The sequence below is a fragment of the Sceloporus occidentalis genome, unplaced genomic scaffold, assembly GCF_023333645.1.
Source record: "Sceloporus occidentalis isolate IW3139 unplaced genomic scaffold, rSceOcc1.0.p SCAF_3, whole genome shotgun sequence".
NCBI lineage: Eukaryota > Metazoa > Chordata > Lepidosauria > Squamata > Phrynosomatidae > Sceloporus > Sceloporus occidentalis.
The window spans coordinates 212626551-212654252 of NW_028316983.1; the positions used below are offsets into that span (position 1 = coordinate 212626551).

At 41.6% G+C, this 27702-nt stretch overlaps 1 protein-coding gene and 1 long non-coding RNA gene across 12 annotated transcripts in view; one reads left to right on the forward strand and one right to left on the reverse strand.

The window, feature by feature from the left end:
• The window catches only part of LOC149317455 (sorting nexin-16-like), a 48423-nt gene that overhangs the window by 15574 nt on the left and 5147 nt on the right, over nt 1-27702 (reverse strand). For 10 of the 11 annotated variants that reach the window (XR_016280640.1, XR_016280639.1, XR_016280635.1 and 7 more), the window contains exons 2-6: nt 23269-23723; nt 21667-21753; nt 19498-19646; nt 11228-11297; nt 2097-2233 (exon numbers count right to left, since the gene is read on the reverse strand). Coding sequence is in view for 5 of the 11 variants with exons in the window: in XM_089517531.1 (XP_089373657.1) it covers nt 2097-2233; nt 11228-11297; nt 19498-19646; nt 21667-21753; nt 23269-23640 (815 nt within the window). In the remaining 6 variants the exon portion in view is untranslated. Of the gene's footprint in view, nt 1-2096; nt 2234-11227; nt 11298-19497; nt 19647-21666; nt 21754-23268; nt 23724-26568; nt 26781-27702 lie in introns of those variants that run through there. The other variant, XR_016280638.1, reaches the window with a different exon arrangement.
• Nucleotides 6087-26793, forward strand: LOC149317456 (uncharacterized). The gene is made up of 3 exons (XR_016280641.1): nt 6087-6168; nt 11243-11349; nt 26629-26793. It is a non-coding gene; the product is annotated as an uncharacterized LOC149317456 (long non-coding RNA).

Sequence of the window (27702 nt, forward strand, 5' to 3'; positions counted from 1 at the left end):
TCTTTTATATTTTCTTTTGTCTTGCTGAATAGCCTAGTCTAGTCTTCTGTTCACCTCTTTTGTAATTTGTTAAATTGTCTGTTTTATGCATCTTTGAGTGTTTTAGGTAGTGACTCTCTTCCTTTTGCATCTAGTTGTTGTTATTACTCAGGTGTTAGATTGGAGGCAGACAAAAAAGGCAGAACATTGACTGGGACCATTTTGAGGTGGGAGCAGATCCCAGGTAAATTGCTTTTTCCCTGTAAACAACACATGAGTAAGGTCAAATTGCCAGGGCATTTCAGCATCAGCAGCCTGCTCTAATAACTTAAGAGGCAGCATCAAGCAGTATTGCTCATAAGTCAGAAAGAAGGTGAGATGAATCCACTGGCGGCACCAACTTTAAGTCTCTCCTTCTCCAAGAGGCTTACGCTGTCAACTCTGGAAGATAGAAGAGGAGAACTATAGGGCCACAAAAAATGTTTCTAGCCCAGATCACCAGAAGTCTTAAGAGTGCACGCATTGGTAACCTCAAGATTGGACTTCTGTAATGTGCTGTACATTGGGCTACCTTTGTACCAAGTTCAGAAACTTCTGGACTCTAAATCATTTTGGGGAAGGACTATATATAGCCCTACCTTATAGAGCATTCTTCTAGATATCATTACATTATAGCCAATTGCCAACTTTAAGTAGGCTTTAAATGATAAAAGATACTAAGCAATAACAAGCTGGCTATCACATTCATGAAATGCATGGGACCAGAAGTGCTTTGGATTTGGGATTTTTAATTTTATTTTGGAATACCTGTACAGTCGGCCCTTCTTATACATGGATTTTTTATACACGGATTCAAGCATACACGGTTTAAAAATGTTCCAAAAAAGTATAAATTTACCTTGATTTTCCATTTTTTATAAGGGACACCATTTTGCTATGTCATTATATTTAATGGGACTTGAGCATACACGGATTTTGTTATACACGGGGGATCTTGGAACCAAACCCCAGCGTAAAGCAAGGGTCCACTGTATTTGCATCTATGTACATAATGATGCTGAAACTTGTGAAGAAAACTTTATAAGTTTATCTCAGGGTCACCATAAGTCAAAATGACTTGGAGGCACACAACAACAAAACATAGTATCTTGGCAATGGGATAACATCTAAACACAAGATTCATTTATAAGATAATTTTATACACAATATTTTAAATAATTTTATGTATGAAACAAAGTTTGTGTATACTGAACCATCAAAAAGCAAAGATATCACTGTCACAGCCACCCATGAATTTTTTTCTGGGTTTTTTAGAGTATTTTGAATTTTGGAATTCCAGATAAGGGAGACTCAACCTGTACAGTTGTACAGTACACCCTTGCTATAGTAAAAAACATGAGACCTTAAGTCCCGTTCTTCTCAATGGGTGTGCACTGCTGCTTGTGTTGCTTGGTGCACATGCACCCATTCAGAAAGCCGAGAATTGCCATCTGCAGAAACTCAAACCACAGATGGCAAGCTCGTGCTTGGCACGGGTGCACTGTAACAAGTTCTTATGGACATTTCAACACATTTTACCCACTCTACATTGACACACTGATTTTAATTGATTCTGGAATATTTTAGTGAATATTTTAGAATTTAGTTTATCAACCATAAATACAAATTTAATTTTTAAAAACCCATTATTTTATATATATATATATATATATATATATATATATATATATATATATATATCTGCTGTATTTACCAAAGACTTTATTTTGTGAAGTTGCTATTTGGGAATTGTAAGCTCTCTTTTGCCTCTCCTGGCCCCAGCTCTCAAAAGTTAGATTCCTGGCATAAGCTATACAAGTACTCAGCAAAAAACACTGCACAAGTACTGTAGTGGCTGGCTGCAAACAAATGGAACTTGCAACCTCTTTTTCAGTTGCAGTTCCCTACATTGTATAACAGGTTATTTCAGAACATCTCTGAATAAGGACTGTGAGGGAGGAGTTGCAACAGAAAGGAAAGCTTTTAGAAATTTTGGAGTACATGAAGTATTGTTCTGTGGTTGGAGGTTGTTGGTTTGGAAATGGCAGTCTAGTTTCAAGCATTTTTTTTCAACCTACCCAATCATTTTCTCCATAGCATTTATATATACTTCTTTTTCATTTAGTATTTTTTTTAGAGCTTCCACTTCTTTTTGCTTTTCAATGAGTTCCTTTTGCAGACGGTAATTTGTTTCCTCCAGTGTTTCACAGAAAGCCTAGAAAAAAAATCAGGGTGCTTTTTAAAAATAAATAAATATTTGTTTAATTTATATCTTTACCAACATGGGATCTAATCGTTCTGCATAAGAAATCCAAAGACTTTACACTGATTAAGTTCCTTTCCTATGTATAGTTCTCCAATTTTAAGATTTCAAACTGTAACGTTTAAATAGCACAGAACCTGGCTTTGGTTTCCTTAATGAACACACTGATGTGGTAGTAATGTGATCACACATTCACAAGCTGATGGTTATTGTTGTGACAAAAAGCCTTGTAAACTTTCTGGCAAGTGAGAAAACAATAGTTTGTACAGAAGCTGTTTCAGCTCATATTTCAGAATACGTTAAGAATGACAAATGCTGTGACCTCAACATGAAATTAAAGTTTGAGATCTTCCCCAAGTATGATATACATATAGCATGTTATAACTTTACCATCAGACTGGAACATTAAGATAGCCATGTGAATTATTCCTACATAATTTAAGAAAGTGCATGGAAATTAATGTAAAAAACAACAACCCTCAAACCAAAAAAACTATTGCTTCTGTTGCAAAATCTTGTAGCAACAACAGAATCATGGGGGGGGGGGGGGAAGCTTGGCAAGATTACTTGTTTGCCCATTGGCAAAGCTGACTAGGGATTATGGGAAATATAACTGTTAAAGCAGTGAATAAACAGAATAAACAGCAAAGACATCCAGTGATTCAAAACAGTTCTATGCATATGTTCTACTGGGAAGTATCCTGACAAATTTCAATATGTTTTTTGTCCCATCGAAGAGGGTTTTGGTGCTTCTTTAGGGTGCTCCAGTGATGAATTATACTCTTACCTTTCACCACTCTACTTACAGAGGGGGAAGAGTTAAAATATAGTATTTAGATTGACCCGTGGATAAGTCAACCTAGTTTTATGGGGTCAATTTTTTGACTAAAATTTCTAGACTTATACATGAGTTTATACAGGTAATTGGTTTATCATGGCTTGACATTTTGTTGGCATGAGCTTGATGAAATAGCCATTATGTATGAAAACTTAAGATACAACCATTCACACTTGAGGTGCCACAGAATCCTTTATACAGTAGTCCCGTCTCTTATGTGGGGGATCTGTTCTGGACCCCCGCGTAAGGGAAATTCCACATAAGCTCAAGCTCCATTAAAGCCAATGGGGCTTGTGCTTGCGGCAGTGTGGCAGCGCGCGTGCCATTACTTTCGGCGTGGCTTCCAGCATATGCGTATAACGCGGGCACACTGTATCTCCAGTGGTACATTCCTGAATTCCCAAGATTATCCATTCACTAAACTAGTATGCTGCAAAATTGCTAATTATTATTTGTAGCTTCTCCTGAGATCAACTCTGTCAATAGTCAACCTCAGGGGATTCCATTTGTTATTTGCAATGCAGAACCTTGATTGGCTGGATGCTGGCCAAGAGTCACTTCTTCTCTGAATAGAATAGTTTCATTATATCTGTGTGTTTAATTATGAAAATATAAAGAAGTAAATCTTAATAATGTTTCATCCTATAAAAACATAAAAACAAATATATAGCATGGCAACTTTGGTCTTTTTCACACAAGACTTATACAATTGGGCTTTGGTATCCGCAGACTTGCCCATCCTTGGATTTAATCATCTGCAGATGGCAAGTCTGCGTTGTCCCTAATGGTGGTGCAGCCACGTGCACACACCACCACTGGGAACAAGGGGGGCTGTCCCTAATGGTGGTGCAGCCATGTGCCATTAAAGTCCCATTGTCCCTAACGGCAGTGCGGCTGCATGTACATGCTGCCATTGGGGACAATGGAATTTGAGCATCCATGGATTTTGGTATCTGGGATGTGTGTGTGTCCAGAATGGCTAATTGTAGTATCTTTGAAGGACGGTATCTCCCTACATGAACCTGTGAGAATCTTCAGAACTACAGTATAGTGTCTAGATCAAGAGAATAGTGCCACTGTATTCTGCTCTGGTCAGGCCCCACCTGGAATATTGTGTCCAGTTCTGGGCACCACAATTCAAAAAGGACATTGAGAAACTGGAGCGTGTCCAGAGGAGGGCGACTAAAATGGTGAAAGGTCTGGAAACCTTGCCCTATGAGGAACGACTCAGGGAGCTGGGGATGTTTAGCCTGGAGAAGAGAAGGTTAAGAGGTGATATGATAGCCCTGTTTAAATATTTGAAAGGATGTCACATTGAGGAGGGAGCAAGCTTGTTTTCTGCTGCTCCAGAGAACAGGACCCGGAACAATGGATGCAAGCTACAGGAAAAGAGATTCCACCTCAACATTAGGAAGAACTTCCTGACAGTAAGGGCTGTTCGACAGTGGAACACACACCCTCGGAGTGTAGTGGAGTCTTCTTCCTTGGAGGTCTTTAAGCAGAGGCTAGATGGCCATCTGTTGGGGATGCTTTGATTGAGATTTCCTGCATGGCAGGAGGTTGGACTGGATGGCCCTTGTGGTCTCTTCCAACTCTATGATTCTATGATACAGGGGAGGGCTTTCTATTGGTCTCACCACTATCACAGGCTCCCTTGAAGAGAACATAAGGAAGAGCATTCTCAGTGGCTGCTCCCAGCCTCTGGAATTCCCTTCCATGGGAGGCTAGGCTGGCTTCCTCCCTGCTCTCCTTTCTCTGATAGACAAAGCTTTTTTTGTTCAAGCAGGCTTTTAATAAGTAATCACTTGCAAGGAGGCTTCTTACAGGGGCGTGTGCTTCTGTATACCTTTTAAATAGTTTAATGTAATAATTGTAATTGTTCTTAAAATATTATTTCTAGGTTTTAATTTATTCTTTTTGGGAGCTGCCATGGTCCCACTCTGGGGAAAAGGTGGCATATAAATAAACAAATAATATGGGGATAGAGGTAGTTTAGCTTTGGCATGCAGGGGGCCTTTTTGAACAATGTTTCTGCTGTTCTATTTTTTCCCTGGTGCTATCCTAGTTTTTTAGCCATCAAAAACAATCCATCTGTCAGCCCAGGTCATGGCATTGTTTTTTCTTTTTTAAAAAAACCTGGTACAAAAGATCCCTTCCACAAGGATCCTGTTTCAGGAATCAAGTGTGTGTGTGTCTTCGGCAGCCAACGGACTTTGTTCGCAGCATTCCGGCTAACCGAAGGACCAGTAACACCTGAGGGGAAGGCGGGGAGGGGCGTGCCGGTGAGAGGGGCACGCCATAAAGTCTACCTGTGGGTAAACCTCCTCGTCCTGCCCCCTCCAAGGCCCTGAGGGACGCCGTTGTTTGCTGCTGTTGCCAGGCTGCTCCTTGGGCAGCGAAGAACTTGCACAGCTGCGCATTTATCCAGGGACTTGGCAGCCAACGGACTTTGTTCGCAGCATTCCGGCTAACCGAAGGACCAGGAACACCTGAGGGGAAGGCGGGGAGGGGCGTGCCGGTGAGAGGGGCACGCCATAAAGTCTACCTGTGGGTAAACCTCCTCGTCCTGCCCCCTCCAAGGCCCTGAGGGACGCCGTTGTTTGCTGTTGTTACCGGGCTGCTCCTTGGGCAGCGAAGAACTTGCACAGCTGCGCATTTGTCCAGGGACTTGGCAGCCAACGGACTTTGTTCGCAGCATTCCGGCTAACCGAAGGACCAGTAACACCTGAGGGGAAGGCGGGGAGGGGCGTGCCGGTGAGAGGGGCACGCCATAAAGTCTACCTGTGGGTAAACCTCCTCGTCCTGCCCCCTCCAAGGCCCTGAGGGACGCCGTTGTTTGCTGCTGTTGCCGGGCTGCTCCTTGGGCAGCAAAGAACTTGCACAGCTGCGCATTTATCCAGGGACTTGGCAGCCAACGGACTTTGTTCGCAGTTGCGCACCTGCGCACCATCTCAGGCAGGCTTGGGGCAGGTCCTGAGTTGCTGTGTGCGCAGCAGAGGAATAACGTGTAGTGTTGTCTTCCTCTGCTACAGCTTTGTTACATTGCTGTGTGGGTATTATTGGGCCATGGATGATGGACAGCTGGGCGAGGGGATGGTGGATTGTTCTGTGTTGTATGGAGCTCCTATTAGAGTAGTGTGGGGCAGGGGGAGATATAGTGGTAGGAGAGTGGAGTCGTTTCAGAAAGGAAGGCGGGATCGATGCGTAATATCTATCCCTCCTTCCATCCTCTCTCCTAGCCAAAAAGATCTGTGGGTCAGTCCAACTGTACCACAAACCCTGTCTCTGCTCCTGTGCAATGCCAGGTCTGTAAAGAACAAGACCCATATCTTGTATGATTTGTTGGAGGAAAAGTGTTGTGACCTGGCATGCATTACTGAGACCTGGCTTGGGCCTGAAAGCAAAGCGGTGTGGGCTCAGGCCCTCCCAGCTGGGTACTCAGTTAAGGACCAATGCAGGTTAGGTGGGCGGGGGGGGAGGTGTTGCTTTGATCCATAAGAACACCCTTTCCTTGACCAGGAACCATTTACGTCAGACAGATTACATCGAGTGTATTTACCTGACCCTGAAGAACAGGGACAGTTTGGGGATTTTGTTGGTCTACCGGCCACCCCGTGCGCTAACAGACTCCCTAACCGAGCTGACACAGCTGGTCTCGGAACTGTTGTTGGAGTCCCCTAGACTTTTAGTCTTGGGGGACCTCAACATCCCTTTCGAGACCAGTCGTGATCCAACTGGTGCGGCTCGGGAGTTCATGGCTACCATGACAGCCATGGGCCTGTCCCAATTAGTCTCAGGACCTACGCATTCGGCTGGTAATACACTTGATGTTCTCTTCTGTACGGATATGGAGACGCCTTGGGCAGAGGTTTCTAATGTCTCTCCCTTGTCATGGACGGACCATTTCCTGGTCGAGGCTAATATCAAGGCTTCTACCCGGATCCCTCCTGGAGGTGACGGACCTATTCGGATGGTCCACCCTCGAAGGCTGATGGAACCCAAAAGGTTCCAAGAAGCCCTAGAGGGGCTTATGATTGGAACTGATGGTGATTCTGTTGATGCCCTAACTAACATCTGGGATATTGATCTCTCCAGGGCTATATACAGTATCGCCCCCAAGCGTCCTCTCAGACCTGCTTCCAAAAAACGGCCTTGGTATACGGAAGATCTTCGGACCAGGAAGCGGGTTTTGCGACGACTAGAGCGCAAATGGCGGAAACATCAGACCTTAGCCGACAAGACACTCCTGGACTCTCTTTTGAAGGACTACGGAGTGGTGATAATTGCAGCGAAGAACTCTTTCTTTTCTGCGCGTATCGCGTCCGCGGAGTCGCGTCCGGCAGAGCTGTTCAGGGTAGTGAGGGAGCTTACTCAACTCCCTCCTCCCCTGAACCCTATTTTGGAACCATCGAAAGCCTGCTGCGACGAGTTTAACAACTTCTTTGCGGATAAAATCTCTCGGATAAGGGTTGATCTTGACTCCATTATTAGTTCAGAATCTAGAGTAGAGGTGTCCAGAGCCTCCGTGGACTTTGTTAAACTGGATCACTTTGAGTCTGTCTGTACTGAGGATGTGGACAAGATTCTTCGAAGTGTTAGGAAGACGACTTGCTCTCTCGATCCCTGTCCTTCATGGCTGACAGCTCAAGGGGTAACGGTTGTGACTAATATGTTGCACTGTATTATCAATACATCCTTCAGGGATGGGCAGTTTCCATCAACTTTGAAGACGGCCATTGTTAAACCTTTGTTGAAAAAGCCCTCCCTTGACCCCCTAATTCGGAACAATTATCGGCCTGTCTCGCTGCTGCCATTTTTAGGGAAGGTGATCGAGAGGGCAGTTGCCTTTCAGCTTCAAGGGATCTTGGATGAGACGGATTATCTGGACCCATTTCAAACCGGCTTCCGGGTGGGCTATGGAGTTGAGACTGCTATGGTCGCCTTAGTTGATGATCTCCGTCTGGGTATGGACAGGGCGAGCGTGTCCCTGTTAGTGCTCTTGGACATTTCAGCAGCCTTCGATACCATTGACCATGGTATCCTTCTGGGTCGCCTGAGGGAGTTGGGTATTGGGGGCTCTGCTTTGCAGTGGTTCCGTTCCTACCTCTCGGGCAGATTCCAGATGGTGGAGCTGGGGGACTGTCGCTCCGATAGGAAGGCCCTGACATCTGGGGTCCCTCAGGGAGCGATTTTATCCCCTATGCTTTTTAACATTTACATGAAGCCGCTGGGAGAGATCATCCGGAGACACGGGGCGCGGTGTTATCAGTACGCTGATGACACCCAAATAGTTTTCTCTATGTCTCCATCTGATGCAGTAACTAAGGATGGCATCTCTCCTCTTAATGCTTGCTTGGAGTCGGTAATGGGCTGGATGAGGGAAAACAGACTCAGCCTGAATCCAGAGAAAACGGAAGTACTGGTGATTGGCTCTCCTGGTCTGGGTAAGGAAATTTTTCCACCTGTCCTAAATGGGGTCACGCTTCCTGTGAAGGACTCTGTTCGCAGTTTGGGGGTGCTTCTGGACTCATCGCTTCACCTTACTGCTCAGGTGGATGCGGCGGTCAGGAGCACCTGTTATCAGCTTCGGCTGATACGCCAACTGCGACCCTTCCTTGGCCGGGGGGACCTTGAAACTGTTATACATGCTCTGGTAACCTCTCGATTAGATTTCTGTAATGCGCTTTACATGGGGCAACCCTTGTACCAAACCCGGAAGCTTCAATTAGTGCAGAATATGGCTGCTCGGCTGGTTACTGGATGTTCCAGGGCCAACCATATAACACCAGTCCTAAAAGATCTCCATTGGCTGCCTATTCGCTTCCGGGCCGAATACAAGGTGTTGGTTATCACCTATAAAGCCCTAAATGGCTTGGGCCCAGGGTACTTGGAGGACCGCCTCTCCCCATACAATCCGCCCCGCACTCTCAGGTCGAGTGAAAGACATCTTTTAAGAGTTCCAGACGCTCGATATGTATCAGCTCAGAGGGCTTTCTCTATTTCAGCCCCTCAGCTCTGGAACTCCCTCCCCAATGAGCTCCGTACTTCCACCTCCCTCGATGCTTTCAAGAAGAACTTGAAGACTTTTTTGTTCCGCCAGGCTTTCCCCCCATGAGCCTTGTGGTCATTCTTTTCCCCGTGGCAATGTCTTTGTGTATTCCATTCTAAACAGCCACTTGTATAGAGTGTTGTTAGGTTTTTTTTGTTTTTTTTACTGTTCTTAATTATTAACTTTGTATTATTTCATGCTAATGTTTCAATTGTCTTACTCTTTGATGTACACCGCTGTGATCGCTGGAATAGCGGTATAGAAATAAATTATTATTATTATTATTATTATTATTATTATTATTATATTTATTCCAAAGAAAATCCTGTCATGTTCAGCTAGGCTCTCTAATACAATTGCTTTAGTCCCCATCTTTGCACTTTACTCCTTAATAGATAAGATACATCCTTTTGATTCTCATTTCAATTCTTCTGGTGTTGACTGCCAAGAACTAGCCTTAACATTCCTTTCTAGCTTTGTGTGGAAGTTAACAAAGGTCATTGCAGCTACTGAGATAATGAGAAAGCTAGACAGAAAGCTGAAGTTACTTTTACCAGCCTTGCCAGAAAACAATAAATCTTAGCAAGGGCATTTAGTGGAAATTTGGATTCTTGATTTCCTCAATTTTTGAGGGTGGTAGGAAGGCATCTATGCACTTCTAAAAATTACAGTTTATGTGCTCTCAGCCCCAGTTCTGCCAAGAAACCTACTCTGTGACACTGGACAAGTCGCAGTCTCTCAGCCTCAAAGGATCGCAATGGCAAACCACCTCTGAACAAATCTTGCCGAGGAAACCCCATGATAGGTTTGGTTTAGGGCCACCATAACTCACATACAACTTGAAGGCACACAACATTACACATTACAACATTAACATGCATTAAAACCTATACACAAACTCTGACATCTGAATTACACAGCATTTAGAAGCCCAACCTCTTATCAAACAACAGTCAATGTATTTCATTCCTCTCTCCTCCAACTTACAGCGCTTCATAAATAAAGGTTAATAATAATAATAATAATAATAATAACTTTTCTACATTTTAATATATCATAAATTCTGCTGCTGTGAGCTCTCTGCACTTACTGTGAAGTATTAGTGCAAACAAAACCACTTGGTGCAGGAAATAACAGAGCAATGGCAAAGAACCTACAATTTTTCTTTTAAGAGGACGCCTACAATTAATAAAGGAGAGTTTATATTTCACAACTGATCTCTAACATTACTACAAAAAAATTGTATATAATTTGGTAGTGTTACTCATTTAGCATTGTAGCACATTCAGTTAACCTCTGTACTGGTAACGCATTCCTATTATACAAATTAAGCAATCTTTTCACTTCTGAAATTCAATTATGTGGGCTGTTTGCTATTTGCAAAATCATATACCAAAAGAAAACCACATTCTTGCAGGAAAAATGTACTCTAGATGAAATATCCCGTTTCAGCAAGATTAGATTATTCTGAGACTAAGCAGTATAATGGATCAATGAAGAAAATGCACATTGTAAATGTGAGTAAATAGTTTCCACTTGATATTAGAAAGCCAGTGAAGGGAACATGAAAGAAGAGGGGCAAGAACACATACAAAGATTTTAACACACTTGTAACTGCTTGATCAAAAATTAAATAACAGTCAGAAGAATGTGATGTTTAAAGTTCTGATAAAGAGAACTTCCTCTGTCTTTTTAAATAATAAAACATTGAGTCTTATCAAGCCTAAATCAGAGGTAGAGAAAAAGGAATGCAAATGACAGTTAATAACTGAGAAATCCTGAGTACTGTTTTTCAATATTTTTGCTATTCCTGTTCCATCCTCATCTCACTGTTCCTTCTGTCTCCTTGTATTTTGCTGCTTGTGTTCATGTACAGTACATAGATTATTTTTTTAATGCCTTTTTTCTGTGTGGCAGTCATGTATATTTTATGGCTATGGTAAATAAAAAACAAACATTGCTGTCTAAACAGAATATCCTGTTAAAGACAAATTATGACAAATTCCATAAACAACAGTGCTATTCAAGCATTATTTCGTAATAATGTTATTACACTTACTCTGCTCTCTTCAAGGCTATCAAATGGCCCAGGAGGATCATCCAAGCAGAGAAACTCCCTGACTGCAAGGCTGGGAAAGAGTGGAAAAAAGATGTTAGCATCCAAAACAGAACAACCTAAAGGTACAGTGAGAAAATATACATAAAATGAAATGCTTCTTTGAAAAGAAGCTGTGTTTTTTTTAATTAAAAAACCTCCAAAATCTATTTTAATTAAGAAGCATAAATATTTTCTTTCTTTATATATAAAAATTTATTGAATCATTTTACACGAATATCATATTACAACAACATACATAGTCACATTCTTATTTCCCCATTTCCTCTTCTTTAACAAACTATTTAATTATTTTCATTCTTATGTTTGCTTTATCTACTTCCTTTCCCCCTAACTACTAGAAATATCAAACAGTCTTATTGTCGTAGTCTTTTCTTGTGACACTGAAAAACCAAAAGAATTGTTTTTTCCTTACCTCTCACGCGTCAATCTTAAATCTAACAATCATAGTATTCTTTATATACTTCTGATAAATGCTAAATGAAAATTTAGCTGCACCAAATCTTATTCTTAGAATTTAGTATAATAGTAAACTTAGTAAGATTTCATCTAGGAGGGTTCCCCCTCAATTATGAAATATTTTCTATAGATTTCCCACTCTTTCTACTATGACTATACATTACTATAAAGCATAAAATTGTTTGTGAGGCAGAGAGGGAAAAGTCAAATAATAAACTGAAGTGTTTAATTGCTTTTTAAAACTCAGTATAAAACAAATCCAAAGAAAAAACAAAACAAAAAGGTGACAATGGTGGAATACAGACTGCCCAAAAAGAGCGGTCTATTCGCGCCTTGTTTTACTGCACGGCTCCCTCATGCAGCAAAAAGAACCCTTAAAAAGCAGGTTCTTCTTGCGTCACAATGATGCCGTCAAAATGGCGGTGCCCGTGTGTACAGGGTGCTGCCATTTTGATGCCGTCACATGCTAGGAGTGAGGCCAGTATGGGTGGTGTGCCCTCAGCCAACCCCTAGCATGTGACGGGGCGCACTTTAGGCTCGTCTGGAGAGGACCAAAAGTTGTTTTCCAGTAGAACCACAGAATCACTAACTAACCCTATAGCCTGAGCTTATATTTTCCAAACAACAAACAGATTCCACCAGACTCCAGATAAAAATAGGTAAAAAATACACATTGCTTTAAGCATGAACAGTGAGATTCCACCCACAAACTAGCAAAAGTCTAAATTTGGGGTAGAAATCATAGAGCTCTCTGGATTGTTTTTGACTGCAGTTCCCAATAGATCTAACTTTCACAGCTGAGGAATACTGGGATCTAAAGTTCAACACCACACAAGAGCAAGTTGACTCCCACCTATGGTCTAAATCCAACTGTTAGTCCCAACTAGACTAGTTCATTAAATTAATGGAACTTATGTAAGTGCTGAATTACTAAATTCTGACTGATCTGCTCTAGTTGGGATACTGGATTTAAGCCTGCATTATTTAATATTAATTTTGCCAAATAATGGGTTGTTATAAAAAATACAATCATACCTTTATAGCACCTTCTACACACCTAGAGTTAAGAAAGTATGCTTAAAGACAGACACGTACGTGGGTTTATAACTTAATCCAAAATGTCCTGCCCTTTTCTGTGGATGTGTTAAATTGGTACACACTGATAACTGAGCTAGTAACTAACTTTTATGAAACTGTTTGTAACACTTCAAGGAGTTAACATTTTGGCTTGAACAAGACTTTCATTTTCTAATTTTTAAAAAAATAATTATTAGAGGAAGCAATGGAGCAACTCCTACGTTAACATGCCAAATCTGCCTCTTTTTAAACATCATTTTGAGTACACAAGTGGCCATGTCTCAATTGGGTTGAAGTGGTATTCTTTTGGGGTGTAGTGCTAAAGTAAAATCACATACAAAAAGTAAAATCACAGACAAATATGTAAACTAGTATGGCATTTGCCTGAAATGAAGTCAATGTGGGGAAAATTTCACATTGCAAGTAATTTGCATAAAGAGACACTTCTGCACTTTCCCATATGTCAGCATAAATACTCCCACTCCCTCTTCTATAGAAATGGTTATTTTTTAAAAAAATTATTTCAAGCAAGATAACCTCTGAATTAATTGGAAAAAATAGCATTGTTCTGCTATAAATTCCATAACCAAAGGAGAAATGTTTAATATGCACACAGAACTTCCACTATATACCTGCAGTTTGCAGCTATTTTAGATGCAAGGGGTTCTAAAATAAAACAGGTCAGCATGTTACTCTGGCTGCTGTCACAATGCAGTATTAATGCAGTTTGATACCACTTTAACTATCATGGTTCCATCCAGGGATTTGGAGTTTGTTGTGACACCAGAATTCTCTGACAGAGAAGGCTATATATCTCACAAATATCTCTACAAATCCCAGGATTCATATCGCTGAACCAAGGGAGTTAAAGTGATGTCAAACTGCATTAATTCTGCAGTGTAGGTGCAACCCCTGTCATCACAGAGTGTATAGGATCCCAGGTCTTTCAGTCTGCATTGGATGGGAATACATTATTATTTCTAGTCATAGCATTTATTCAGCTGAATGAACTACCTAGAAAAAGAGAAACAATGCTGCTTTGCTTCATTTGACAGTTATAAGAGCTGACCCTTTCCAAACATAGTTATATTACTGTAGACCTTCTGTTCATGGTTGAACTACTGTTTTGAAAAGATGTTGGAATGAGATTGCAAATGACCAACTCAGAACAGCTTATTACACAAAAGCATTACTGCCTACCATTGTCCTTTTCACCCATGATTTCACTTGCTCTGCAATGCATTTCAACTGAATGATTGGGACATTTTTGATAGTACTGAACTATATAATTTGTATCTTAAGTGACTAATGTTGTAAAGCTATTACATGGAGATCTGGTGACGCAGAGCACAGATATTACATTCAAGCTCTTATTTTAAAATATTTATATCAATTGATCTTTGAAAGAAAAGTCAGGTGGGTTATAGACTGCCGCTTTGAGGCGGTCTGCCGCCGCCGCTGTTTGCTCCGTAAGGGAGCCGTCGCAGCCACACCGCGCGGCTCCCTTGCGGAGCAAAAAAGAAGCTCCAAAATTGAGCTTCTTTCTGCGGCGGCCTAATGACGTCGCGAGGCGCCGCTGGCGCACTCACGACATCATTAGCACCGCGACACGTTCGGACGCACAGCGTCCGATACGTAAAGATGGCGCCGGCCGTGTGGAACGGCCGGCGCCATATTGTACGGACAGAGTCCGTATTAGAGCCAGGGGCGTCTAGAAGAGACACCCCTTTTTTAAAATGGGACGTCCTGCAGACGTCCCAAGTGCCGGTCTGTAACCGGCCTCAGATAGTCTTGTCTGCTATCCAGGTTTTGGGAGTTCCAATAAACACAACCACATATTCTATTTACCTAAGCAGTAAATGTCTTCTTTTACTAAAAGAGAAGTGATTCAAATGTATACCAGCATACATTGGATGACTACATTAACCACAGGTAATGAGCTACAAATATAAATTTGCAAATGGAATCTGTTTGGCCAGAAGCAGTATAAAATCGTAGAATTATACAGTGGAAATGGATCATTAGGGTAATCTAGTTAAATCCACTTGCCATCTGTGTACCTTTGAATATCAGAGGCCGGAAATAGCAAACAGGAGAGGGGTGCTGCCCTTACAGCCTGCTTGAGTTTCTCGGAAGCAGTTCACTGCCCACTGTTGAAAACAAAATGCTGGGCTAGAAAGACTCTTGAATTGATTCAATAAGGCTCTCATAACTATGTTCCTACAATATGATGCTTGATGTTCAATTAGTACCACAGTGCTACATGTCTTGGTGTCAAAGTCTGCACAGTACCTGCATTCAGGACTTCTTTAAGGGAACTTCAGTGGAACAATAGTATAGTAATAATGGAATTTCTATTCTATGCTGAAAATGAAGTAGAGGTTTATGGAGAAGATAAGTCTGGGTTTTTTGAAGAACTGAAAGTTATGAGAAGTTGTCTCTAGAGAATCTAAGCACTAAGATGAGAAATACTGATTGCAACAGAAAGTTTGTTGTACTAAGATGAGCAATACTGATTACAGCAGAAATTATGTCTCCTGTATAGAAAGATGCAGCTACTGCCATGGGATACCCTCTTTCTCCCTATGCAATTCAAGAACAGTGGTGCAATGAAAACCATTTTGGGATTTTCCTCCAGGATAGGGTGGAGCTACAAGTAATTCTGGCCCAACGTGTCAGGAAAAAAAAATATCCAGCAATCTGCTTTACAGATTTGACATCTTTCTCAAGCCTCCACAATATGTATATTCATAAAAATACTGGAGCAGTCTTATTTTGAGCTAAGCCAATGTATTCCGTTAGTACACAGTTTGTGCCACACATAGCATGATATGTACTTTTTAACCTATCCCTTTGCTTGGAAATAATTTCATTCAGCTGAGGATGCGACTTTGAACAAAAACAGGGGCCCGTTACAGACGGGCCTTAAAGTGTGCGCTCTGCGCGTGCTAGGGTTAGAAAGGGGCGTGCTTTCCAGATGCCCCTAATCCTTACACGCGCAGAGTGCGCACAAAATGGCGGTGGCTGTTCCACACGACGGCCGCCATTACATCACGACCACGCCGCCTCCAAACGAGGCGGCGCGGACGTGATGTCCTTGTGCCGCGTGAGGGCGCTTAGAGGGCCCTTTACACAGTGCAAGAAGGAGCTCCGTTTCGGAGCTCCTTCTTGGCTTTGTGTCGCTGGGCGCAGCCTTCAGACGGCTGTGCCAGTGACACAGAGGAGAAAGGGGCCAAGCGGCCCCTTTCTCCTCCTCCCCGCTGCCGCTTGAAGCCCCAAGGACACCCCTTTCCAGGCTGTGGGGAAGCGGCCTTTTGCCGCTTCCCCGCAGCCCGGAAAGCGGCGGATCGGGGCCTCAGCGGCTGCTGTTCTGACCACTGAGGCCCCGATACAGCGGGGAAAGGGGCGGGTGCACGCCGCCCCAAACGGGCGGTCTGTAACCCGCCATTATGTACAATTATAATGACAGCCAGTGTGATGTAGTGGTTTGAGCACTGGACTGTGACTCTGGACACCACTGTTAAAATTTCTGCTCAGCCATGGAAACCCACTGGATGACTGTAGGCATGTCACACTCTCTTGAGCCTCAGAGGAAGGCAAAGGCAACCCTCCTCTGAACAAATCATGCCAAGAAAGCCCCATGATAGGTTTGCCATAAGTCAGAAATAACTTGAAGGCACACAACAACAACAACTGCAACAATTATAATGCATGCTTATCTCAAATGATGACATTGATAGTCACTCCTTAAGCTACTGTGCAAAGGGATCTTGTAGCATCTTTGAGACTGAGAGAAAGAAGTTGGTAGCATGAGCATTTGTAGACTTATGTCTGCTGCAGTGATTCCCAAAGTGGGCAGTACACTTCCCCCTTGGTGGGTGGTGAAAGGATCCAGGGGTGTAGTGAGGGGGAAAGGATGGTTGTTTTCAAGTTGCAGTAAAACAGTTGTCAGTCAAGAGGAAAGGGGGTGGTAGCACAGAAAAGTATGGGAACCACTGGTTTACTGCCATTGCTATTGCTACTTATATTGCAAGAAAATTCAGTGCCATTACAGCAGGCCTGTCCCTTCCATGGGCTTGCCTTCTGCAGACTTGAGCTCACATGGAAGGTAAGCCCCGACAGAAAAAATGGGGCGTGAGCCCATGGCACACGCCCCATGGCATGCCACAGGAACGCACACCATTGTCCTTAATGGGATTTGAGCATAAGCTCAATTCCCCTTACATGAGGATGGTAGTTCCTGAATGGATCCCCTGTGTAAGGGGTGGGTCGACTATATATTGTAGGAAACAATGTCTGCAATGCTAGATATGCTTATCTGGAAATTAGTCCACTGTCCTCAATAGTGTCAAGAAAAGTGGTTTACAATCTGGAATTATCAGTACACATTATAGTTTTCCATATATGGTAAGAATAAACTATCAAGAGGAACATTTATTTACTGTGTGTGTCTGCTACAGCATCAGTAAACATGGCATGCATATTAAGGTGACCCAAGGGATTATTTTGTCTTCAAAACTTGATTAACTGTAAGTGTATGTGATTAGATCAAGGGAAGTACATAGTGCCATTGTATTCTGCTTTGGTCAGGCCTCACCTGGAATACTGTGTCCAGTTCTGGGCACAATTCAAAAAGGATGTTGAGAAGCTAGAGCACGTCCAGAGGAGAGCAACCAAAATGGTGAAGGGTCCAGAAACCATGGCCTATGAGGAGAGATTTAGGGAGCTGGGTATATTTCGCCTGAAGAAGAGAAGGTTAAGAAGTGATATGATAGCATTGTTTAAATATTTGAAGGGATGCCATATTGAAGATGGAGCAAGCTCTTCTGCTCCAGAGACTAGGACCCAGAACAATGGATGCAAGCTAGAGAAAAAGAGATTCCACCTCAACATTAGGAGGAACTTTCTGACAGTGAGAGATTAGTGGAACGCACTTCCTCGGAGCGTGGTGGAATCTCCTTCTTTGGAGGTCTTTAAACAGAGGCTGGATGGCCATCTATCAGAGGTGCGTTGACTGAGAGCTCCTGCATGGCAGGGGGGTTGGACTGAATGGCTCTTGTGGTTTCTTCCAACTTTGTGATTCTATGAACTGAAAACTGACTTTGGCTGAAGTCCAATTTTTGTCACTGAGTGGCAGATCTCCCTAAACCTCTCTCACCACCATATAAGAATCTCCCCTCCAGGCAAGCCTAGGTCCTAGGAGAAGCACTTCTCCATATAAAAGGGTCTATAAGCAATTCCACATACTGATTCCTTGTGCAGGATGTCATAATTCTTCACACCAGGGGTAGGCAACCTGCGGCCCACGGGCCGGATGCGGCCCGGCAAGGCCTTGGGACCGGCCCCAGCCCGGTCCTGCCGCCGATTGCCGCCGGGGCCTTTGAGGGGCAATTGTCTAAAGAAGCCTCAGAAACATGCATTTATACTAACATTTTTTAAAAAATCAGCAAATTTTTTCGCGTGTCCTCCATTTTTTTTAAAAAAAAGTGTCTTCCACTTGAAAATTCTGTCCTACATTTGTCCTGGTTTATTTATATATTTAAATTGTTTTAATTTTTTAATTATTTATTTTTTGGCTTCGGCCCCCCCAGTTGTCTGAGGGACAGCAACCCGGCCCCCGGCTCAAAAAGGTTGCCTACCCCTGCTTCACACACTTGAGGGGGTGGGATTCTGCTGCCTGGTGTGTAGTGGGAAGATGAGGATGAGAATAAGGAAAGGCTCAATAAGCACTGGGGAGGTGGGGAAGGAAGAGAAAGAGAAGAGTAAATAATAAAGAATATCAGAATGCAGATTAAAGAGTGTCTAAAGAACTCATAATGCTTTCAAAACAAGAATTTCTTGTGATGTTGGTATAAGAAGCCTGAGTTGCCTTGACAGAGTTTGGAAACACTTTACTAGATCATTACTAGTGCAGTTATTTTTTGTTATAAGTCAAGATTATTATTTTTTGGGTTACCCATGATGTACCAGATATTTCAGATTCTGTTTTAAAAAATCACGTACTCCACACATGCAAATAACATCTACTCAAAATGTTTAGCTGAATTATATCATATAGTCTGAAAGAGTTCTGTATAGTTGTTCCCTGGACTCATGTGGCCAGGAGCTGGATTATTTCCACTCCTTTTACCTCCTTAGTGTGGCCTTGGAGCGGCTTTTAGCCACTTTGGGGGTGTGCATCATGTAAACGCCATGCCCTAATGCCCTAAAGCAGCCAGAAGCCACTTTATTGGGCCCATGCATTTTGGGGCCTAGACAAAAATCCCATAGAAGGTCAGGGACTCAAATACTCATATACTTCGGTGACCAAATTTAAGGCTATATAGAAGAAGTACTCACTTTCAAAAATTGAACACCATCTATATTTGTATATTCCAGTTGGCACAGCTAAACCCATGCTCTCCTGCATCCCTTTTTCTGTCTCTAGCCACAAAATTGCTAGAGTGTAAGTACCGTATTTAAAATAACTTTCTAGAGTTGGTCTCAAAACTACTTTCACAATTTCAGTTGTTGCACAAATTTGCCTTGTAATTCAGTACAATTTAACTTCCTACATTCTAAAAACCTTCATACACAGAAAGAAAATGCAATTCACATTCTGCTGCAGTATCGAAATAGAAAGTATTCATTTGTTAAAATATTAAGCTGATCATATACAGAGGAAGAAAATCACATACCAATTAGCAATGTCTTTGTGAGCTACTAAATTTTGTAGGAATGCTTGTAGTCCCAACTGCCTATCTTCCAAAAAGTCAGGATTGTAATTATCCTTGAACCAGCGCTTTGGTGGAAGAGCCAATCGAAAACCAGGAAACATCTCTTTCAGCTGAAAAAGTAAAACAGGCTATGATAGTAAGGAAAGAAAAATACTTTGGCACCTTGGAAAGATCTGTAATAGCCACTGCATGTAGATTCCAGTGTGGATTGCATGATACCATGAAGATTCACCCAGGTTTCACTTGGTCTCTGTTTCCTATCACACATTGCTTGAATGTTCTCCCACCAATGTCTTAGAATCATAGAATCATAGAGTTGGAAGAGACCACACGGGCCATCCAGTCCTACCCCCTGTCATGCAGGAAATCCAAATCAAAGCATCCCCAACAGATGGCCATCCAGCCTCTGCTTAAAGACCTCCAAGGAAGAAGAATCCACTACACTCCGAGGGTGTGTGTTCCACTGTCGAACAGCCCTTACTGTCAGGAAGTTCTTCCTAATGTTGAGGTGGAATCTCTTTTCCTGCAGCTTGCATCCATTGTTCCGGGTCCTGTTCTCTGGAGCAGCAGAAAACAAGCTTGCTCCCTCCTCAATGTGACATCCTTTCAAATATTTAAACAGGGCTATCATATCACCTCTTAACCTTCTCTTCTCCAGGCTAAACATCCCCAGCTCCCTGAGTCATTCCTCATAGGGCAAGGTTTCCAGACCTTTCACCATTTTAGTCACCCTCCTCTGGACACGCTCCAGTTTCTCAATGTGCTTTTTGAATTGTGGTGCCCAGAACTGGACACAATATTCCAGGTGGGGCCTGACCAGAGCAGAATACAATGGCACAATTACTTCTCTTGATCTAGACACTATACTTTTATTGATGCAGCCTAAAATTCCATTGGCCTTTTTAGCTGCCGCATCGCACTGTTGACTCATGTTCAACTTATCGTCTACTTGGACTCCTAGATCCCTTTCACTGTACTTTCATTCAGCAATGTGTCTCCCATTCTATATCTGTGCATTTCATTTTTCTGCCCTAAGTGCAGTACCTTACATTTGTCTGTGTTGAATTTCATTTTGTTAGCTTTGGCCCAGCTTTCTAGTCTATTCAGATCATTTTGAATGTTGATCCTGTCCTCTGGAGTATTAGCTATTCCTCCTAATTTGGTGTCATCTGCAAATTTGATAAGTATGCTCCCAATTCTGTCATCCCGGTCATTGATAAAGATGTTGAATAACACTGGGCCCAGGACAGAGCCCTGTGGGACCCCACTGGTCACTTCTCTCGAGGATGAAAAAGAGCCATTCTTATCCACTTTCTAGATTAAAACTCTTTTTTCCTTTTTGGAAATACATTGTTCTGAATGCACCGATAGAGCTTCTTCCCCTATGAAATGAAGAGCACTCTAAACACATTCAGCAGGATTGCCCCAACACGTAAGTCGTGACTGAGGGAGATATCTCTTTGGATGTACAGGGACGAAGATTTTGATTGAACATTAGAAGAAAGTTCTTGATAGTAAGTAGATTATCAGACGGGGGAAGGGCATGAAGCCTGTCCTTATCCTGTCCATGACAGTGATCACGCAAAAGACTTTCACTCCTGACATGCTGATTCTGTCATAAACTTTTCAGTGAAGTGGAATTGCATTTACGGGTTTGTCCGTTAATGCAAAATGAAAAGCAAGGATGGGACAATTCCATTTCATTGATGGGAGAATAACAGGATCCACGCAGTAAGGACAAGACAAGGATGGGGAAAGGATTCCTGTCCCCTATCTGATAATCTCCTAAAAGTGGATCAGCCCCTTTCAATTCCATGATTCCATGACTCTATTTAGGAATTGACTGCTCGTCTGACCATATTATCATCACTGTCCTCAGAAATGCATGAAAGCAGAAGGCCTAATAACACTTGGCCCATCTATATTTTAGATCTTAAACTCACTGTAGGTCAATTAGACAGAATATTTCTGGAAGATAAGAAAGGTATTACATTCAGTACAGTTTTTTAAATGAGTAACTTCTGCAGTTCTCTCATTCACTAACTTTTGAACCAAGAAAACAAACAAACAAACAAACAAACAAAAACTAGAACATTAAGGAGAGATCATGAACTATACAAACTTATATACCTTGTCATTAAGCCTGGAGAAATCTGTATACCTTCTGAAGACTACCCAATTTTCTTCTGGATTTCTTTTAACAAGGATTTTATAAACCTGTTAAACAAAAAGTTATTTAAAGCAGCTTCTGTAAATGATGTTAACAGCATAAACTACTCATATTAAAGTGCAATTACTTGACATAAACACTTTTTAGACAAAAAAATTGTATCAGAGCTTGTCCATGTTTAACAACATTTTAAATTTTTTGCTGCTCCTAAAAAAAGGATTTCATAGAATTCAGACTTAACTATTACAAATACAGCAGATTTCAGCAATATAGTTAACCCTGATCCCACCAAAGTGAATGTTTGTTTATTCTCAGTAAACATGGTTACCATTAAAATTTAATTAAATAAATTAAATAAAATTTAATTAAATAAAAGTAATATCCATTGAAAGACTGTAATAATAAACATATAAACTGATGATTACTTTTTAAAAAGGTGAATTCCACTTCTTCTGGATTGTTTCTAAAATATTTCTGAAAATTTCCAGATGTCTTTCCTATTATCTGTCTGTCATAGGGTAATGCTACTTCATGAACTCTCCCTGTATACCATAAGTAGCAGCTTTGAGCTGTACCAGGACCAGCCCATTCTCTAAACTTCAAAAGTGGTTGCTCCCCTGGTAAGGAAAACAGGCAAGAATCTACTTCTCCCTTCATTCTATTAAGCCATTAGATATTTTAAAAAATTGCTGATAGTCCACACCAGGGGTAGGCAACCTTTTTGAGCCGGGGGCCAGGTTGCTGTCCCTCAGACAACTGGGGGGCCGAAGCAAACAAACAAACAAATAAATTAAACCGGGACAAATGTAGGACAAAAATTTCAAATGGAGGACACGGTAAAAATTTGCTGATTTTTTAAAAAATGTTAATATAAATGCATGTTTCGGAGGCTTCTATAGACAATTGCCCCCCTTGCCTGCCGCTTGCCCCCCCTTGCCCGCCTCCTCCTGATAGGCCAAAGGCCCCACGCCCTCACGCGAGAGGCCAAAGGCTCCGGCGGCAATCGGCGGCAGGACCGGGCTGGGGCCGGTCCCAAAGCCTTGCCGGCCGCATCCGGCCCGCAGGTTGCCTACCCCTGGTCCACACTGACCCGAGTAAGAGGACGTAACTAGCAATGCTGGCTATACACGAGTAAACCCAAATACTACTGGGCTCCATGGAGCTTACTCCCAGTATGTGAATATGGGATTTCAGACCCTCTCCCCCTCCAAAGTATTAGAATTTCAGAACCACCATTCTGAAAGAACAATTTCAAGTATTTTCAGCTGTGGAATCAGACAGTCAAAAGTAATTAGTACTACTTTCTCTAAGCCTAGTTTAAATTACCCATGTGTATAAAATGGATCAGTGTTAAAACTTGTGGAGGAGGAGTGTTTATAATTTTAAGTAATGTAATCCTTCTGAAATGATCAAGCTTTGTTAGTCAGAGAACAACTCAAGAGGCACTTACAAATTCCATACTGCTTGAGAGTACTTATTGTGAAGGTGGGATTTGGATGTATATTATGTGACTAAATAACATGACCCTAGTGTTTAAAAAGTAAAGAAAACAAACTTCTTACAGTGAATTTTGCCCTTTCTTCCATCACCTCATAACCTAGTATCGTAGGTGTGGCAGGCCGATCTTCCCAGCTCCTAGTGTCTATATTTTGCTCACTATCTTCTGATGGCTGTGTGCAGTATTCCATAGATGTGTTCATACCTATAAATTTAGTCCTTACAAGTGGGCTATTACAAGGAGATGAAGTGACACCAATCTCATCGGGGACACTCATCTTTTTAAAACTACTGTTAGAAGAATCCTCTAGCTGTCCCTTTGAAGAATCTGAACATGTCGAAACGCTCCCAAGAGATGATCTTCTTTGGTTTCTATGTGTGGTAAAACTATTAGAACTTCCTATAGGAATTGGAACAGGAACATATGGAGTAGCCATCCTTCATTTGAAAACTTTGAAAAGTTGTCACTTCTTGACTGTAGAACTTAAGTAGCTTGCATATTCAGTTTTACTTCAGTTATCTGGAAACAGAAGAAAATAGGTTTTAGTTTTAATTTTTTTTATTGCAATATGTTTTTAAAATTGTTATTGCGAGCTGCCTGGGGTCCTTGTGCTCAAATGCTGTTTATATAGATTATGCTTGTGTTTTCACCAGGGGATAGTTCCTTTTTTATGTAAGAGTTAAAGTACAGTACGTACATTGACCCACGGATAAGCTGACTCAGGTTTTTTGGGTCCATTATTCACCTAAATTTTTAGACTAAATTTCACTTCGTATGCCCTTTCACACCGATGTCAAAAACTGTGGAACACCAAATCGCATTAGGATCAATGACAGAGCATCTGTGTGCACTCACCACCACTGAAGTGAATGGAGTGGGGCTATCTGCAGATGTTTAAGTCTGTGGATGGCAAGCCGTTGGTTGGGGCAGGTGGACTGTATAAGGATACTTTATTTATGTTTGCAATTTCATATATTAACTTTGGAACAGTGTTTGAAGTAAGATGTGATTTTATGTACTTTTGAGAGGAAAATGTTTCAAATTAAGGACATACGGTTGTGTATGCAAAGTACAGTAGATGTAATAATAGCACTTAGCAGTTACATTTTTATACAGCTTTATAGTGCTGAGCAGTCTCTAAGTGGTTTACAATGTGTTAGCCGATTGCCCCAACAAGCTAGGTACTCATTCTACCAACCTACAAAAGTCAACCTGGAGCCCTGCAGGATCAAACTCACAACCTTGTGGCTGCAGTACCAGTATTTAACCATGTGTCACCAAGGCTACTGATGGATCAGCCAGAGGTAGTGGTGACAAAATGGAATATTGGGATTGACTGGTGATTGGCTAGAATGGATGTTTAAAATGCTTTTGTAAGACAGTTGCCCAGAGCAAGAGTAGGATTCCTCAGAACTGGGGTTAGTAGTCTGTGTAGTTAAGAGAGTTAGTCAGGGTCAGAGACATAGGCAGGGTACAGACTGCCCAAAAAGGGCGGCCTGACGGCGCCTGTTTTTCTACCAGAGGGAAGCCTCAGCCGTCAAACGGCGAGGCTCCCTGCCGGCGGAAAAAGAGCCCGCAAAAAGCGGGTTCTTTCTGCGCTGCCATGGCAGCATAACAAGTGCGCCACAGTGCGTCACTGGCGCACTTGTTACACAAGTACCAAGTGGTGCCGTGCGGCTCTTGCATAACAATGGCGGCGTCCGTGTGTACAGGGTGTCCCCATTTTGACACCCTCGTCATGTGCGCAGATTGCGGGGCATCTGGAAGTGCCACCCCGAGGCACCCTTCACATGTGACGAGGGCATCCTTTCCAGCCCATCTGGAGCAGGCCATAAATTAGTTAGAATCAGAGTTAGCTAGGAGATGAGTGTGAGAGATATAATTTAGATAGAATCATATGTACTAAATAATTAATCTGTGATGTTATGTTCACTTACTGTTTAATAAGTCATTTTAATGTATTATATACACTTGAGTCTCAGAGAATGTTATATAAGGAATATCATGGAAAACCACACAGTTGGTGGCAGCAAAGGGATTAGTGGAAACCTTGCAGTGGGCACCACAGAAAAAGCATGTTTTTCTCTCTCCCATTCTTTCTCACATATACATAAATGCATGATTTATGTAAAGATACACACATCAAAGTCCATCTTTTTATTTACCACATATGTGTTGAAACTGAATCCAATTCTCTGTTTCATCCCTGGAGATACTACTCATTTTTTACTTTTGTTATCTTCAAAGTTAAGACTAGACTTTTCACAGATAAGCTATTCAGAGTACTCTAAAAGCTAGTTACCAAAGCAACAATACCTGTGAATTAAATACGTATAACTAAAATTTAAAGAAAAGCACATTGGAGTTATAAATTTCTGAAACTAGTTTCTTTTCAAAAATATTTGAATAGCATTATGCAGTAAGTATAACAGCAAGAGCTAAGCTTTTGATAAGATGCTGAATAAAGAAGAAATGTGCTGATTTTAAATGAGCTGACTATCTGATATATTAACATTTAATATGGATCTCTAATATACATTTCATTGCAACAGTCATTATCCCATGCAGCACAGGAGAAAAAAACAATTCTGTTTGAGTCTGTAAGAGCACATCAGCACTGATTTAATTTGATCCCTATCTTGAGTTTCATACTGTTTGGAATAAACAAAAGTTATATTTGGACTATGTGATTATGTTATATTTGGACTAAATGACCATGGTCAACAGCAATATTAGAAGAGACAAAGATGATGAAAGCAACTACACTGAAGTTCTTTTCCAACGTGATTAATGTCTGTCATACTTGGAAAGGGACTAGGTATCAGCATTACTGAATTGCTCAATGCTGTTAAGCAATATAAATTACATAGTTGCATGATCCAAAACATGTCTCCTAGAACTCAAAACACCAATAGATCAATTTATCTGGAATGTCACTTTTTATATTTCTCCAAACCCATATAAGAAGAAAGAGAAGTGTACTGTCACAGAACCATGCAAAATTATTTTCTTTACAATTTTAGTTTTCTCATTTTATCCAAAGGACAAGAATTGTGCACTCTGCCAAAGCGTTCTATGTGCTCCCCATAGTCTTCCTAGAATTTCCTACCACTCCTCCCTTCAAATTTTTGGCAAACATTGGAGCACTGTGCCTCCAGAGGATAAGTGTGATTGTTCTATTAAATGATATGCCCCACTATCATGCAAAAATGACATTTTTGGAAAATGTCAAGTGCTGTCTAGGTCACTTGCATTTTTATCAAAACGGCTGGGTGCAGGGATAGCATATGGCACAGGCAAAATCCCCTACACTGTCTTTGCTACACCAATAGAGTATGGTTCAATTTTTCTGTTAATTCCTTACCCCTTTTATCTTTCTTTCATTTCTTTCTGCTCCAGAAATTCTTAACTTTTGGTCTTTCAGATGCTGCTGATTTCATCTCTCTCTACTGGCTATACTGGGTGGAGTTTCTGGGAGCTGAAGGTTAAAATATTTGGCAGACCTAATCTTAAGAGACTGCTCCACAACCTGCATTGCACAGTCTTGTCACTCTCTTTTTCTCTGTACTGCCACAGCTTTATGCTGCAATCATTAGAATCATTGTTTGTTAAAAATGAGACTGCTTCTGCACGTCCGTGTAAACAGAACTGTGGGAAGAGCAGATTCTGGAAGAATTCATTGTGGCTCTGTGTAGGCATCAGCTGAGTTTAAGAACATGTTAACAATAAAGGACTGTATTTCTTTTGGTGAGCTAGCCGGTTAAGTTTGATCTGGAAGGTGCTTAACCAGACGGGAAAATCTACAAAGCCATGCTGCATATAGAAGAACTCCCTGAAGGCTGTAACTGCAAAGGAAGCATGACAAGATCTGAATTGGCTAGACGCATTCACAGTGGTAGGTTATGAAGAAAGCCTGCATATGAAGGTGGAAGGACTTTTACATCAGCTTCAGGAAGCGCAGCTTGGTTTGTCAGTCTGCATACTTCTAGGAAAAGTCCCTTTAGAGCCACATATTGCATTTGAATAGTGCTGAACAAAGCAAGTTAGGGTATGAAGAGCAAGACAAAAATGGGGAAGGAGAGGAAACAGCTGATGGGAGTAGAATCAACTTGTATATGTCCTTTTAAGATAATGCTACAGAAAGGGAACTATAAGTAAAAATGCAAGAAAAGGATTAACTGTTTGGCATATAAGACTGAAGATAGTATGAAGTAGAGTGGGCTTTATACTACTTTCTAACTTTTGATGAAGGCAATTTATCTGGGACTAAATGTGAAGAGTTATCTGAGAGATAAAAGATCTCAACTTAGCAAAGACACATGTCAAGATGCACTTGGCCCTCCACATCCACAGATTCTGCATCCACAGATTCCACCATCAACAGCTTGAAAATGTTGTTGTTAGCTGTTCTCAAGTCGATCTCAACCCATGGCGATCCTATGGATGAGACATCTCCAAGACCCCCTATGCTTCACTGCTCTGTTTAAATTTTGAAGTA